Source organism: Elephantulus edwardii, unplaced genomic scaffold (genome assembly GCF_000299155.1).
Source record: "Elephantulus edwardii isolate Elephantulus edwardi_28Jun2011 unplaced genomic scaffold, EleEdw1.0 scaffold00042, whole genome shotgun sequence".
NCBI lineage: Eukaryota > Metazoa > Chordata > Mammalia > Macroscelidea > Macroscelididae > Elephantulus > Elephantulus edwardii.
In genome coordinates this window covers 5,539,076-5,555,331 of record NW_006399792.1, presented here as the reverse complement: position 1 = coordinate 5,555,331, position 16,256 = coordinate 5,539,076, and the positions used below count along the sequence as shown (strand labels likewise).

Sequence of the window (16,256 nt, the reverse complement as noted above, 5' to 3'; positions counted from 1 at the left end):
AGTGTTGATCCCACCCTTAGCCCAGTGCCATTACCCACTTGCTTCCCAGCTCCACCCTCCACCAGGATGATCCTTCTCATCTACCAAGTCCCTTCAGAAAAATATCTTCCATTGTCCAACCCATGATCTGGCAGTTTGTATCTTAAGCCTTTCTTGGCTTCTGTGATTAGTTGCACAGCATACAGATTGACTGGAGAAAGGCCACAGCACTAAACCACACCTTTCCTAATTCAATTTTAAACGATGCAGTGTTCCCTTGTTCCCTTGTTCATGTTGTAGACTACTACTTCATGGTCTATGTATAGGCTTCACATGAGGACAGTTAAGTGTTTGGAATTCCCACTTTTCTCAGTGTTATCATAATTTTTTATGATTCACACAGTCAAATGCATTTGCATAATCATTAAAAGATAAGTAAACCGTGTACTGGTATTCTCTGCTTTTAGTCAAGATCCATCTGACATCAGCAATAAGAACTCTAATGTGATGGCCTTTTCTGAATTCAGCTTGAATTTCTGGCAGTTCTGTGTTAATGTCCTGTTCCAGCAATTTTTTAAATAATATTCAGAAAGGTTTTGCTTATATGTGTTGTTAATGATGCTGTTGAAAATTTCCAATCTATTAGACTATCTTTTTTTGGAAATGGGAACAAATACAGATCTCTTTTAGTCAGTTGGCCATGTAACTTTCTTCCAGATCTCCTGGCACAGCCTGGAGCACATCCAAGGTTGCTTCTGGTTCTTGAAAGACCTCAGTTTATATTCCATCAATTCCTGAGGCTTTATTTTTTGTCATTGCCTTTTGTCCAGCTTGGATAGCTTCTTTCATCACCACTGATTCTTGATCATATGCTACTTCCTTGGAGGTAAAGATGATAAAGCTTCTCTCCACATTCTTTATTCCTTAGAGAGGGGCATCATGCTTGAAAAGATGGAAAGTCAGTGAAAGAGAGGCAGACCCTTAACCAGATGAATTGACACAGTAACAGCAGCAATGGACTCAAGTGTGTCAAGGATGGTGAAGATGGCACAGGATGGGACAAGGCTCAGATCTGTTCATAGAGTCGCTATGAGTTGTGCTGGGATCAGTGGTACCTAACAACAAAAGCTGCTGGTGGATCAGCTGTGACTTCTTTCCAGCTCAGTGACAATGAGTTCATTTTTCAAAAGTACATCTTTTCTTCTGAGGTGCTTCTGGTTAGACTTGAACCTCCAACGTTTTCATCAGCAGCTAATGAAATTTGACTGTTTGCATCACTCAGATGCCAGCCATATTAAGACTTGAGTGGGCCAACTGGGTGAGATGGCTCACTCTGCATGTGGCTTGGACTTCTCATAGCGTAGCAGCTAGGTTCTAAGTGAAAAGGTTGACAACAGTCCCTAACCAGATTTTTCTTTTTTCTTAAATAGTTTCTAAAGTGAAAACACAGTATGTGTTGTCATCATTGTTACGTGCCATTGAGTCACTTGTGACTCATAGTGACCCTATGCACAACAGCCCTGAAACCTGCTTTATCCTGTGCCAACTTCACTGTCTCCGACACACCTACCCTCATTGCCTCAGTCACTATATCAATCCATCTCATCGATGGTCTCCAGCTCTTTCTCCTTCCCTCCATCTTTCCAAGGATGATGTCCCTCTCCGAGGACCAGTCCATCCTTGCAACATGTCCAAAGTATGTCAGACAAAGCCTCAGAATGCTCGTCTCCAAGGAGCAAGCTGGCTTCACCCTCCCTAGGACGAAACTGTTCTCCTGACAGTCCATGGTATATTAAAAACTCTTCTCCAGCACCACAGCTCAAAGGCATCAATTATCTTTGTATCATCCCTAGTTATTGTCCAGCTCTCTGATGCATAGCAAGCAATTGCAAAGACTATGGCCTGGATCAGGCACACGTTGGTCTCCAGACTGACATCATTGCTCTTCAGTGCTTTGGAGAGGTCCCTGACAGCAGACTTGCCCAGTGCAATTTTTCTCTTAATTTCCTGGCTGCTGGTACCAAGAATGTTTTTTGTGTAGCCAACCACACTAAAGCTGTTAAGAATCCCAATCTTTTCACCATCTATTTTGATGCTGCTAGTTGGCTCAGTAGTGAGAATCTTTGTTTTCTTGATGTTGAGCTTCAATCCATATTGAAGGCCTTTGACCTACAGCAAGCCTTTGACCTACAGCAAGCGCTTCAGGTTCTCCTCAGTTTCAGCAAGCAAGGTTGTGTCATCTGTATAACGCAGGTTGTTGATGAATCTTCCTCTAATGCTGATGCCCCATTCCTCTTCGTAGAGCCCAGCCACTCGGATGATCTGTTCTGCATATAAATTAAAAAGGTATGGAGACAATACATTCCTACCATACACCCTACCCAAATATGAACCATGTAATGTCTCCTTGCTCTATTCTGATGACTGCCTCCTGGTCTAAGTATTGGTTTCACATAAGCACAATCAAGTGTTCTGGGATTCCCATTCTTCTTAGAGTCAGCCACAGTTTCTTGTGATCTACACAAATGCCTTTGCATAGTCAATGAAACACGGATAGACATTCCTCTGGTACTCTGTGTTTTTAGCCAAGATCTATCCAGCATTAGCTACAATATCCCCAGTATCATGGCCTCTTCTTAACCCGGAAAAAAACTATTTCATGACATCTCCATTCTACCACAAACATCAGATATTATCTCTATTTGTCACTATGATGAACAGTTGTATATCATTCTAGACCTATTCTAGTCAAATTTATGTAGTGAGATCCTTCTGTATTTTGTGCAGGTGAGTGCAAACAGTTCTGTTATGTATTGACTATTCATTACTTGGTTTCCCCTACCTAATGAGACTTTTTAAAAAAAAAAGAGTCAGGAACCTCTCCAAATTATTGAGGAGCAATGATGTCAGTTTGAGGACTAAAGTGCATCTGATTCAGGCCATGGTCTTTCTGATTACTTGATATGTATCTGAGAGCTAGACATTGAATAAAGATGACAGAAGAATTAATGCCTTTGAGCTGTGATGCTGGAGAAGCGTACTGAATATCCATCCCATCAACTATCAAAATAACAAATATGTCTTGGAGAAAAAGTGCAGCCAGAACTCTTTGGAGGCAAAGATGATAAGGCTTCATCTCACATACTTCAGACATGTTGGAGAGAGACATCATTTTTGAAAAGGTAGAGGAATGGAAAAAAAGAGAGGAAGACCCCCCCCCACCACCACCACCAGATGGTGTGACACAGTGACTGCTGAAATGGGTTCAAGTGTGGCAGGTAGTGTGAGGATGGTACAAGATAAGATAGGGTTCAAAGCTGTTGTTCATGGGATTGCTACAGGTTATAGTCGACAGGACGACACCTAACAACAATAACAATGTGGATTTTGTGACATTGTCAATATGTGTTTGGCTGCTAACCAAGAGGTTGACTGTGGGAATCGACCAACAGTTTCCCAGAAGTGAGATAGGAAATAGCTTCCCATCAAGATTTGCAGGCTTTTACACCCAAGAGAGGGTCCCCAGGAGTCAGAATTGATTTGATGACAGTAGGTTTGGATTGGCTTGCTTTAATGATAGTTTTATGGATGGTGTTTCACTACTTCGTCTGGATTTATTTCTGCTTCCCCCCCCCCCATATTGAATATGCCTGAGTTATTTGTATTGTCATGCAAATAACACATTTAATGATGCCTTCCCCCCCGCCAAACTGTACAAGGACCCCATGTGTTACTTTTCATTGTATTCTGTGTGTGTTTGCATGGTCACCTTATTTTCAAAATACACATCTGTGTTGATGCACATAAAGCAGTATCTGATGAGTAGAGTGTCATTATACAAGGCAGCTGTTACTCCCTTGGCTTACATTCTATTTTGATTTGCTGTCACTTATTATTGAGAATTGCTTAAAAGTCTAATTTTCTTTTTATACACTTTCTACAAAGTGACCTCCCCAACAGCCCCCTTTTAATGATTTTACTTCATGCTTTAAACTCTATACATTAAAAATAACATATTTCTTTTTCTCTACATTTTTGTTTACCATGGAAATGGGTTGTTTTTGTTTTGTATGTTGTTGTGTACCAAAGAGTTGTAATCAACCCCATAGCTGACCCTCTGGCAGGTTTTTAGAGGCAGTAAATCACACTGGAGGCAATTATCCATCCTTCTCCCACAGAGCAGCTGGTGGCCTTGAACCACGTGCCTTCAGGTTTGCAGCTTCTTGCCACTATGCCATGAGCAATTCCTTTGTATTTAAGAGTCTGTTTTGATTTACAGTAGCCCTGTGTGACAGAGTAGAACTGTCAGAAATGACAGTGTTCATTCTCCTGCACTGTAATGTGCGTGGGGACATTCATCAGATATTTTCATTAGTTGCACTGGTGGCGTATTCACCACTAGAGGAGAGTTGAATTATTTTCTCCCGTGGAGTGGTTGGTGGATTCTGGTGTGGCGAAACTATTGACTTTTTGGCTAGAAGTCATGTGCTAAACCATTGTGTCAGCAAAGCTTCCTAGAAATAGCTTATCACTGGCTGTTGTAAGTTTCTAGAATCACAGTTCATTGAATGATAATCAGAGTTGTTTTTTTCCAACCAGTCTTGGTGTATTTTCCAAGTGTTGTGTCTGATTATGAGACACTAAGGAAAAAATTGGCCGTCCAGTTCCAAAATATATAACAGGGATTCAAAACCCTATGTACAGTCTAGTATACAGAGAGTGGAATAACAGATATGGCAATGGAGGCTGAGCCCTCAAGTTTGGAAACACAAGGGATGAGATGGATTGATACAGTAACAGTGGCAATAGGGGTAGGTTTGTCGGAGTTAGTGAGACTGGCTTAGGATAAGGCAGCAGGCTTTAGAGCCGTTGTACACAGGGCTGCTATGAGTCACAGGTGACTCAACGGCACCTAACAACAACAAGGAAAATAAAGCTAAGATTGTGCATTCCTTATTCTCAAACCTGGAGAGACACAGACCCTGATTCATTGAGGATATGTGAACAAGAATTGGCAAGAACATGAAAAATAAGGAGGGAACCCTGATTCTAGAGAAGACCTTTGAGAAGAGATGGCAGGCACCATGAAGAGTAAAGAAAAGCATATTTCTGGTAGACGGTGGAAAAGGACATTCCAAGCCAATGGGGCAAGTATAAAAATGAGAAAGGATTGCATGTTCTGGCCCAGTGGCAGTCAATAAAGATTGAGTGGTAAACAGCTCAGTTCCTTGCTGTGGACTCTGAATTATAGCTGACCTGCGCACAGATTTCTGAGTCTGTAAATCATAGGAGAAGATGGACCGTATTTCTCCCTCTGAGCTAGTGGCAGATTCATACTTGGGGAGGGGCACGGCCTGACTCAGCAGTGCAGTTCTATGGACTCCGCCACTAGGGCTCCCCTGATTCATGAGCAGGAGCCACATTTAAAAAAATCTGTGTGTCTAGACTTTCTGGGAAACTGTTGCGCAATTTTGCTTTGCATCTGAGAGCTGGACCATGAATAAGGTTGACATAAGAATAATTAATGCCTTTGAGCTGTGCTTTTGTAAACAAGTACTGAATATCCCATTGACTGCCCAAAGAACAAACTCATGTGTCTTGGAGAAAGAGCAGAGTGCTCCTTACAGGCAAGGATGGCGAAGAGAAGCTGTTCTTGGAAAGGGACATTGTGCTTGGAAAGGGTAGAGGGTCAGTGAAAGAAAGGAAGGCCCTCCGCCAGATGGATTGATACAGTGACTGCAGCAATGGGCTCAGGACTGTGCCAGAGATGACAAGGATGCCACGGAATAGGACAGGGCTCAGATCTGCTGTTCATAGGGTCTCTAGGAGTCGAACTGATGGCACCCAATAACAACAACTTTGTGTGATTTTTAAGATAATTGATGATATAACCATGTTTATAATGAAATAAGGGAACTCTGGTGGCTTACCAATAAGGAATTTCACTGCCAACAAAAAAGGCACATGATTAGAATCCAGCAGAAAAAAGTGAGCAGTCTCCTGCCATGAGATTCACTGTCTCTGAATACCCATTGGGGGGTCAGCTATGACTTGATTCCAGCCTGATAGTACCCAACAATAACATCACAGGGAAATAAAAGATGAATTGGTAGGTGTTAGTAGGACGATTAGATCATAAGCTCTATGAAAATCATATTAAATAAATGGCTTCAATTATTATCAGCTTAAAATTCATTGCCATCACATTGAAACAGATTCATACCTGATCGTCCAGTGGGTTTCTAAAGCTGTAACTCACACGTGAGGAGGTTGCCCACTTTTCTCTCTTGGAACAACTTGTAGATTCAAACTGCCAGAGAGGCACAGCCTGCTCTTTGGCAGGGTTCCCCACAGACTCTGGCACCAGAGGGTCTCTTTTAGATTATTATACCTCACAGTTAATACCAAATGGGCTATAGATGAAAACAAAGTAAATACTGCACACTAGCCCTGAAACGTGTCCTTGACAGTTGTCTTTTCAAAAATAAGCTCTCATGATGCATGGTTAAAGCAAAGGTTGGCTGTTTCACAAGAGGAAGATATGACTGGCAGTCTGCCTCCGTAAAGATTTCCACTAAAGGTTTTCTCTGCCCTGTAGAGTTGTTGTGAGTTAGAATGCCCTCAATGGGAGTCGGTTTTTATGAAAATACTTTTGTATCCAATTTAGTGGTTTAAAATATACTTTATGTTGTGGCATTCACACAGAGTTAAGAGAAATAATACATCTGTTGAACACTTTGTCTAGTATCTCGGTGGTAACATTTTAAGAAAACTATAGTTTAAGAATAACATATACGGCAAGCTCTGGTGGCCTACTGGTAAGAAACTGCACTGCAATCCTTGAGGTGTGCAGTTTGAATCCACCAGATGGTCTGCTGGAGAAGGAGGGACAACCTTCTCCTGTACCAGTCAGATCTGATTTGACGGTACACACAAAAAATAATAAAATAATTTTTTTAAAAAAAGAATAGCATATACAATGAAATAAAATATAATAAAATAGAATAAGGATATGATATCACAATGAGAATATTGCCATTATTAAGTATTAGCTAACAAGAAACAAAAATACTCTCACCTGGGCTAATAGGCAACATGATGATAGATGGTGAAAAGATTGTCAGTGATTGGATTTTCCTTGGATCCACAATCAAAATCATTGGTGGCACGGTCAAGAAATCAGAAGATATATTACATTAGTCAGATCTACTGTCAAGGACCTCTTTAAAGTTCTGAAGAGCAAAGATGGTAGTTTAAAGGCTGAAGTACTCATACCTGAAATCATGACACTTTCATTTGCTTAATGTGCGTGTGAAAGTTAGTGAGTAAGGAAGACCAAAACAAAGCCATTGCCTTTGAATTGTAACCTAGGGAATCTGTCTTGGAAAAAGATTTTCCTTAGAGATGAAGATGGTGAAACATCATTCACATTCTTTGGGATGTTACCAGGAAGGACCAGCTCTTGAAAAAGGACATCATGATTGGAAAAGTAGAGGGTCAGCAAAGGAGAGGAAGACCCTCAGTGAGATGAACTGACAGTCACTATAACAGTGGGCTTAAGCACAGCCAAGATTGTGAGGGTGGTGCAGGTTTGGACAGAGTTTTGATCTGTTGTATATAGGACTGCTTTGTGTTGGCGTCAACTCCACTACAGTCCTATATTTATATAAAGTGCAATCTTGTGGTGAGTTAAAAATTGAAGAAATATACACCAATGTTTGTAGCAGTGTTATTCACCATCGCAAGAACATGGAAATAGCCCAGATGTCCAACCACAGATGAATGGGTTGAAAAATTATGGTCCATTCACACAGCGGAATACTATGCAAATACTACTTTACAGCACCAGGAGCAATGACTTTGTAAATTACTACCTAACTTGCGAGGAACTGGAGAGCATTATGCTAGGTGAGCTAACTCAGTCTGATTAATAGAAATATTGTATAAAACCATTTCTGTAGAATAAGTATCCAAGGGGGAGTGGAGTGGAAGCAGAAGGATGAGGATGTATGGGGGTGGGAGGATTAATAATGGGGGTTGTACAATTTGATGAGTGGAGGGGGTGAGGGAAATTGGAAGCGTCTGTTCTGGAAAATAATGAACTAGTATAATGTTTTTTAAAAGACATTAGAGAAGAGTGCTGAACATCCATGGACTGCCTAAAGAACAAGCAAATAGGTCTTAAAGGGGGTGCAGCTAGAGCGCTCTTTAGAGACAAGAATGATAAGGCTTCACCTCACATACTTCAGGCATGTTGCTAGGAGGGGCTATCCTCTCCTTTGAAGAGGGACATGATGGTTCAAAAGGTTGAGGGTCAGTGAAGGAGAGGAAGACCCTTGACTGGGTGATTTGACATGGTGACTGATGCATTGGGCTGTAAAGTATCAGAAAGTGTGAGGATGGCACAGGATAGGACAGGTTCAGATCTGTTGTTCATAGGGTCACTATGGGTTCAACCATAGCACTTAATATGTTTAGTACACAGTAATATTGTAATGTTTAAATATTACTGTTGAAATTTTAGCACTATTGCAATGGTCAGGGCTCCTTAGAAGCGGGAATGGTGTAACTTTGTCTCACATACTTAGGCATGTGTCTAAGGAGGAAAAAAATGGGCCAAGGGGACACATGATCATGAGCATCTCTCTGAAAGGTCCAGAAAGAGTAATAGCCTAGCCTCTTGCTGCCTCAGAATGTTGTTGTTCAAGTGGTAGGTGACTCATAGTGACCCTATGAATGAAAGACCCGAACACTTGTATAACTTTAATCGTTTCTCTAAGTTCATAGAGTTTCTGGAGGCAAGCTATTTTGGAAATGGATGCCACTCCTGCTTCCAAGCTTGTTTTAATTTTGGAGCTCCAACAAACACTGTCCACCATGGGTAACAATTATCACATTTGACACATCATTTTCACAGTGTTTAACATCACAGCAACCACAAGTTACCTCTGAATAGAAGGCAAATAAAGAACCCATGCCACAACCGCATTGTGCCTTTAGAGCCACACCAACAGCAGGAGGTTCGTTTATTCATTGCTGACTCACAGACTCAAAATTACCTTACCAAAAATGGTTTTTATTAGGGATGAAAGTTGGAGAGTGGGAGAGGCAAAGACTATCAGCCAGTACCAGCCCAGGTTTTAGCCCAAGTTCCAAAGCACAATTCCTCAATTAGTCCAGGCTTTGGTTTCAGTTCAACAGTCAATCCAGATCATCCAGCAAGGTTTACCTCCAAGCAAACAAGCATCCAGCAAGTTATAAGTCAGCTTATCTTTCAAGCATCTGGCAAGAACAACAAACAGCTTTAACTGTGGTCTTTATTGCAGGGCTTCTGCTTACACCTTGCCACAGTTTCTCCACAGCAATGCCACAGTCTCTTTAACATCAACAGGGTATCACCAATAAGGTCTTGCTCCAGTCTCCCTCAAGTCTTGCCACCCTGTGTGTGTAAACACACTCTTATCCTAGTCCCACACCTACATGTCAAACAGCCTTTAGTTCATAGGATCGCTATGAGTCGTCTATGACTCGATGGCACCTAACAACAACAGCAGTACCACACCTGTTGATAATTTGCAAGACCATGTGTCTCCAGTTTAGGTAACTGGACACCCAAGAGGACTAACTGTAATGGCTAAAAAAAAGCCCCCTTTTAGGCTAACAGCACAGCATGATACCAAGAAGGATCCGTCCCTGGAGAACATCATGCTAGGAAAAATATCAGGTCAGTGAAAGAGAGGTAGACACTCAATGAGATGGATTGACATAGTGATCAGAATAATGGTTTTAGTAGTATGAAGATGGTGAGGATCAGGCAGGATTGTTGTACATAGGATGGCTGTGAGTTATAGCCACCTCACCGGTATCCAGCAATCACAACAGCAGTGGTCAAATGATTTTGGGAAGTACAAGTCTTTGAACATTATTTCCAAAAACAGAGCTTAGCTCATTCACTCAGATTGAGTTTTATTAGACTGAAATTTTTCTAACTCTGATAATCTGCTCTTCATTGGTGCCTACAACATCCAATGATTTACTGGTACACAAAATAACTCACTGAGTAGGAACTAAAAATATTGTTATTAAGGTAATTTTTTTGTCAATTGAATTTGATTGATAACAAAGAAGCAATAAGAAAGACTTTTATAAGAGTTCTTATGCAAGCTTGTTTATTGAGCCTGTGCCATAGAATGCATTTATTAGGTACTTTGGAAAATACAAGATCATGTCCCTCAAGAAATTTATCATAAATGTTTAATGTAGGATAGTGGGAATGATGACATATGAGTTGTTGTTAGGTGCTGTCGTGTTGAGTACAACTCATAATGACCTTCAGTATGGCTCATCAAGAACAGATCCTCATCAACTCTGACATACTTGAGCCTATTACTGTAGTCACTGTGTCAGTACATCTCGTTGAGGGTCTTTCTCTCTCTTGCTGTCTCCACCTTTTCATGCATGACATCCTTCTACAAGGAATAGTACCTCCTAACAGCATGTCCAAAATATGAGTCAAAGTCTTGTCATTCCTTGGTCTCCAAGGAGCATTCTGGTTGCGCTTGTTCCAAGACATAACTCTTTGTTCTTTTTGCAGTCCATGGGATACTCAGTACACTCCTCCAGTGATTCTTCTGTTGTCCTTATTCATATTCCAACTCTCAGATGCATAGCAAGCAACTGAAAAGACCATGCCCTGAATCCGGCACACTTTATTTTTTAAACTGACATCATTGCTCCTTAGTACTTTGGAGATGTCCTCAACAGCAGACTTTCCCAATTCAACACATTTGATTATGTATCCAAGCAAGGTGAAATTGTTGAAATTTCAGACAGTTTATCATGATGTCGCCTATTTGCTCATTGGTGAAGATTTTTGTTGTCTTGATGTTTGTTTGTTTTTAGTGTGTGTGTGTGTGTGTGTGTGTGTGTGTGTGTGTGTGTGTGTACCATCAAATCAGATCTGACTGTACAGGAGGAGATTGTCCCCTCCTTTAGTAGAGCACCTGGTGGATTCAAACCATACACCTCACGGATGGCAGTGCAGCTTCTTGCCACTAGGCCACCAGAGCTCCCTTTGTCTTGATGTTAAGATGCAATTCATATTGAAGACTGCAGTGTTTGATATTCTGCAGCAGACATTTCAAGTCCTCATTTTCAGCAAAATAAAGTTTTATCATCTGCTAAGACAGGTTGATCCTCTGATCCTGATGCCTCATTCCTTCTCATTAAGGCATATGACTAGGTGCCAAAAATATAAGTCGATATAGTAGACAGAATTTAAGCCCATTTGGGTTTGGCGAGTCTTACAGTATGTCCCAAATTGCACAACAAGCTCCTGTTTTTTTTCTTCCTGAACAGGTTTCTGCATGTTTGTACTGAGTTTGGTAAAGAAACATTATCGTTTGCAGTTTTATATGGTATGTATTAACTATTATTCCATAGTCTCTCCACAAATAACAATTTTTACCAAAAAAATTTCTTTTCCAGTGGAAGAAAGTATCTAATCTACTACTTGTTGTATTTTCTGAATTGTAAGGAATTATTTAAAATTATGTTGGTGATTAAGTATAAAACAATAAAATTTGCTTCTCCCCCACCATTGTTCCTTCAAATGTTTTTTCTCTGTAAATTTTCAAAGACTGAAAAATGAAAATTAAATTATTTGCACTCTTCAATTTTGTGAAAATTTGAAAGGTTTTGCTGCTTACTATCCATATTCTCGTATGGAAAGTGGTTATGTTTACTTGTTCTTGACATTAAGTGTAAAACAGAGCTGAATTTCTAATGTCTTGGTAGTTTTAATCAGACATACATTATGTAATTATTTTCAGCATAAGATATTTTGTTCAGTACATCAAAGTTTGAAAGTTTTATTGAATTTAGTATTATACACGATACATTTATCTTTAAAATGAAGCCAATTATAAGACAAAATTCTCTTGACTTCTTTATAAATTATTACTTATTTTTGTCTATGAATTCATGTTTTATTAAGACTTATTTTGGATTTAGGATGTATTTATTATTTTTATCCTTTAACGGATTTTTTTGTTCTTTTATTTATATATATATATATCCTGCTGGGCATTATAAATGAGAGATTATAATATTTTATGCTTCTAACTCAGGGGGTCTGAAAGTAAAATTCTTAGTGAAAATTTCATAAACACTTAGAAAAAAATAGAAAAAATAGCTTCTCCTGAGAAAATATAAATAGTGCCTCCTGGAACAAAATTAGGCATTTTAAAGCAACCAGATTAAATTAGAATTAGATCTTTCAAGCAGGTAAAATAAAATGTATTTTTATGAATAAATAAAAATGTTAATAATTGCGAAGTAATTTTTTAAAAATCCTAGTAAAAATTATAAAACTTATACATGGAAATGTTAGTTTCTCTTTGATCTTGTTCTACTCTTAATGATGATTCTGAAAAGCACTTAAGTGGTCATCTTTCTGGGATTATCTGGGATCGATGAAATAGAGTTTGCTTTAAACATTTTAAATTGATTACTGTCCTTGATCAGATATGTAAAGATCAGCTTTCATTTAGTAGAGTTGGTGTTTAAGAGCAATTGAACCTTGCTGGTTTGTATCTTTTGAAATTAGAACTCTGTACCAGAAAAATTATTGTAATGACCTCTGCAAAGGAATTAGTCTTTAACATTTTTAATAATTACAGAATGCAGCCTGAGTTCTTCTCTATATGTCATAATAACAGCAAATTTCTTGTTCTCATTTTAACCATCTGATTCAAGCTCATGATTCATGTTTTACAGGTTGATTTTTTTTGGTGTAGGGTTTTTTTCCCCAATATGATGGTATATCTCAATATTATTAGGCTTCCATTTGTGTACAAATTAAATCTACTTTCTTAAATGTCTTAATTACTTTGCAGTTGTAGTAGGCAACAAAATGAATTTTATTTACTAACTACAGGTGTAAGTTTTTACCAAAAGTCAGTCATGCAAGACATTTGTGTTTTGAATTTGCTGTTGCTTCCTTAGCTGCTCTGATAAATTGTGTTCACTAACTGTTGTGTTATTGGGCTATTAACAGTTCGCATGGACTCATGTCACTTTACTGATAACTGTTACTCAGTCACATCTTGTCATCCAAAATCTGTTTGAAGGCATGATATGGTAAGGGAACAATATTATGCTTTATATTTGTGATAGCATAGCGTTTTTAAAGCTCTTTAACACTGGATAATGTCTTCCGTATTTCGACCTATCTTAATTGTTGTTCTTGTATGTTACCTAGTTTTTCTTACTTCTTAACAGCTGAACACAAAATGCTTCATTAACAACTAGAAACCTTTCTTACTCAAATTTCAAATAAACGTTCTAACCAATTATGTTATTAGTTGCTAACAAGTCTTAATGTAACTTTTTACAAGGCATAGACTTTTAAAAGAGGTTATTGTTTATTGGAATTCCCAGTTACCACCTGTGCAATTTCCAGCCTCTGAAAACCCATATAGAGGGTCAGCTATGAGTCAGTTCTGAGGTTTATTTGCCAGCAATGTGCGTTTTTCTCATTCAAAGCTAGGTAGGTTCAACTGAAGTCAAATAAGAGTGGGCTTCCATATTTTGAATATGAGGAATTACTTGCTTTAGATCAGTGCTTTGAAGATTCAGAAAACATTTTTGTTGTTGTTAGACTTGGTAAAATTGTTGTTGTTGTTAAGTGCTGTCATAGACGACTCATAGCGAACCTATGAATGACAGTACTTAACATGCATAACTTTCATCATTTCTCGAAGTTCATAGAGTTTCCAGAGGCATGCTATTTTGGAAGTGGATGCCACTTCTGCTTCCAAGTCTGTTTTAATCTAAGAGTTCCACCAAACAGTGTCCACCATGGGTAACCATTATCACGTTTGACACATCAGTGTTTACCATCACAGCAACCACAAGTTACCTCCAAATTGACAGACCAGTGCTGTATTACTTAGAAGGATGTTTGAATGAAAACAATTAAAACCAGGCCTGAGGGCCACAGTCCTGAGGGCCCAAATGCCTTTTTAAATAAGAGGCTGAATCTGATCAGCTCACACCCAGTTGTAAGAACAGTCCCACAACTTGGTAAAAAGACTTGATAAAAAGTCAGTGAAAAAAAGGAAGGCTCTCAATGAACTGCATCCAGCTTAACAGCTGCAAAAATAGGTTCCAATGTAACAGTGGTTGTGAGGATGATGTTTCATTCTCCTTTATGTATAGGGTTGCTTTAAGTCAACACCTAACATAATAACTTGAACAATAGAATATTTGTTAGACTAAAGAAAAAGCTTAAATTTTTTAAAAAACATGGTTATATTTTTTCTATGCATTCTTTTTAATCCCAAGTATTTTATAATTATTGTGCTTTCTCAAGAATAGTTTATTTCCTCATTGACAGCTTGACTTTTTCTAACCAAGATTTTTCAGGTTGTGTGTGCAACAGTGAACAAATAGGAAGCCTGGTGGATGAGACAAGAGGGGGTTGTGCTGTTAACTCAAAGAACAAAGGGCATCCAGTAGGGGAGAAAGAAGGGACAGTCCTGTAGAGTTTGGAAATTGGCCATGAGTTGCCTGATACTCAGTGTCAATGAGTTTGAGGTTTTTGGTTTGTTCCTTTTTTTTTTTTTTTAATTTTATTGTTTTTTGTGCATGTACTGTCAAATCAGATCTGACTGGTACAGGAGGAGATTGTCCCTCCTTCTCTGGCAGAGCATCTGGTGGATTCGAACAGTGTACCTTTGGGATTGCAGTACAACTTCTTGCCACTAGGCCACCAGCGCTTCTTCCTTTTTTTTAAAAAAATGTTTATATGTAGTGCAGTTCCTTGCAGTTGAAGGCTATTATAGAATAAAAATGGTTCTGTGTACTTGTAAAAGAAATTGCATTAAGAACTTAGTAGACATTTATCATACTTGATATAAGCAAGTAACTCTTCCATTTTTAAAGAATGATTTTATTTTTTTATAAACTTTCAATTTAACTGTATTATTCTCTGTACTCTTATAACTTTTTTGTCATAAAACTGGAATTTAAATATCCCTAACTGCAAAAGTTAGTTCTTTAATATTTTCATTAGTAGTAGTCTCCCTGATATCATATGATGTATATCTTTTTGTGCAGCTTAATTGCTAAATGGACATATTTGGTTAATAATATTTCCAGTAGTATTTTAACAAATTTCACATTATATACTATATTTTTATCTCATTGGTTTACTGTAAATCATTGGATTATAAATCATAATGTCTATACATATTTATAATTTAATGATTCCAACCTTTTTCTGCTGATTTTTTTAAAGGTTCCTTGTTCCAATATCAAGTGTTATCTGCAATGACATAACTGCTTATCTTTTTGGATTTTTTTTTGGGAGAACTCCATTAATTAAGGTAATGAAAAATATTACAAACAAGCAACTAACACAACTTGAAAGATTAATCACTAGAAAAACTTTCTCAAGTTTGTTGATATTGAATATTTTTATGTCTAAGGTACTTGGACTTTCCTTAGCAATAATTCAGAGTCATATTACAAGGCTCTGAGCCATATTATTCCCAATTATTCTAATTTGGTTCAATATTCTACTGCTCTTCATTAAGGACTTGACTCCATCAGTTATTCTTTCTCATGAAAGTTCATCCCATCTTTTTGTTGGTTTCTTACCCTTGGTCATTGTGCAATTCTTCTTTTTCCCTCTCTCCAACAACTTCCTAAATGAGCTTATTCTTCATGTGTCTGTTAACCATTAGAATATCTTTCCATGAGAAGAGTCTTTTCATGCCTTTTGTCCATTTTGTAATAGCGTTATCAGTCTTTTTCTTGTGGAGGCCCTATTGTTGTTCATTGTTGTGTGTCTTTGAGTCAGACAGACCCATAGCTGACCCTCTAGTGGGTTTTTAGAGGCAGTATATCATCCAGAGGTTATATTTTTGAATTTGAACTGTGTGCCTTTGGGATTGCAATGCAGCTTCTTATCACTAGACTACCAAATATTTTGTAAACTTTAGTTATGAGATCCTTGTCTGAAATATCATTGCTAAATGATTTTTCCTACTCTGTGAGCTTTCTTTTCACTCTTTTGGAAGCGGGTGAGTTTTTAAAAAGTTTTTTGTTATATTTTTAATGAAAATTCACAGAAAAGTTGAATTTTTCATTCATTCATTGTTGCACATTTTCCTCCCTACTCCCCTGCCATGGAAAAAAGTTTTTGATGCACACAGTGATTTGAATTTTAGAAGGCCCCATTCATTGAGTAAATAAGCTTATTCTTTTTTTTT

At 38.3% G+C, this 16,256-nt stretch overlaps 1 protein-coding gene across 1 annotated transcript in view; it reads left to right on the top strand.

The window, feature by feature from the left end:
• The window catches only part of CDS1 (CDP-diacylglycerol synthase (phosphatidate cytidylyltransferase) 1), a 101,340-nt gene that overhangs the window by 63,231 nt on the left and 21,853 nt on the right, over window positions 1-16,256 (top strand). Inside the window, exons 6-8 of the mRNA XM_006885256.1 lie at window positions 11,338-11,396; window positions 13,037-13,119; window positions 15,281-15,368. Coding sequence (XP_006885318.1) covers window positions 11,338-11,396; window positions 13,037-13,119; window positions 15,281-15,368 — 230 coding nt within the window. The remainder of the gene's footprint in view (window positions 1-11,337; window positions 11,397-13,036; window positions 13,120-15,280; window positions 15,369-16,256) is intronic.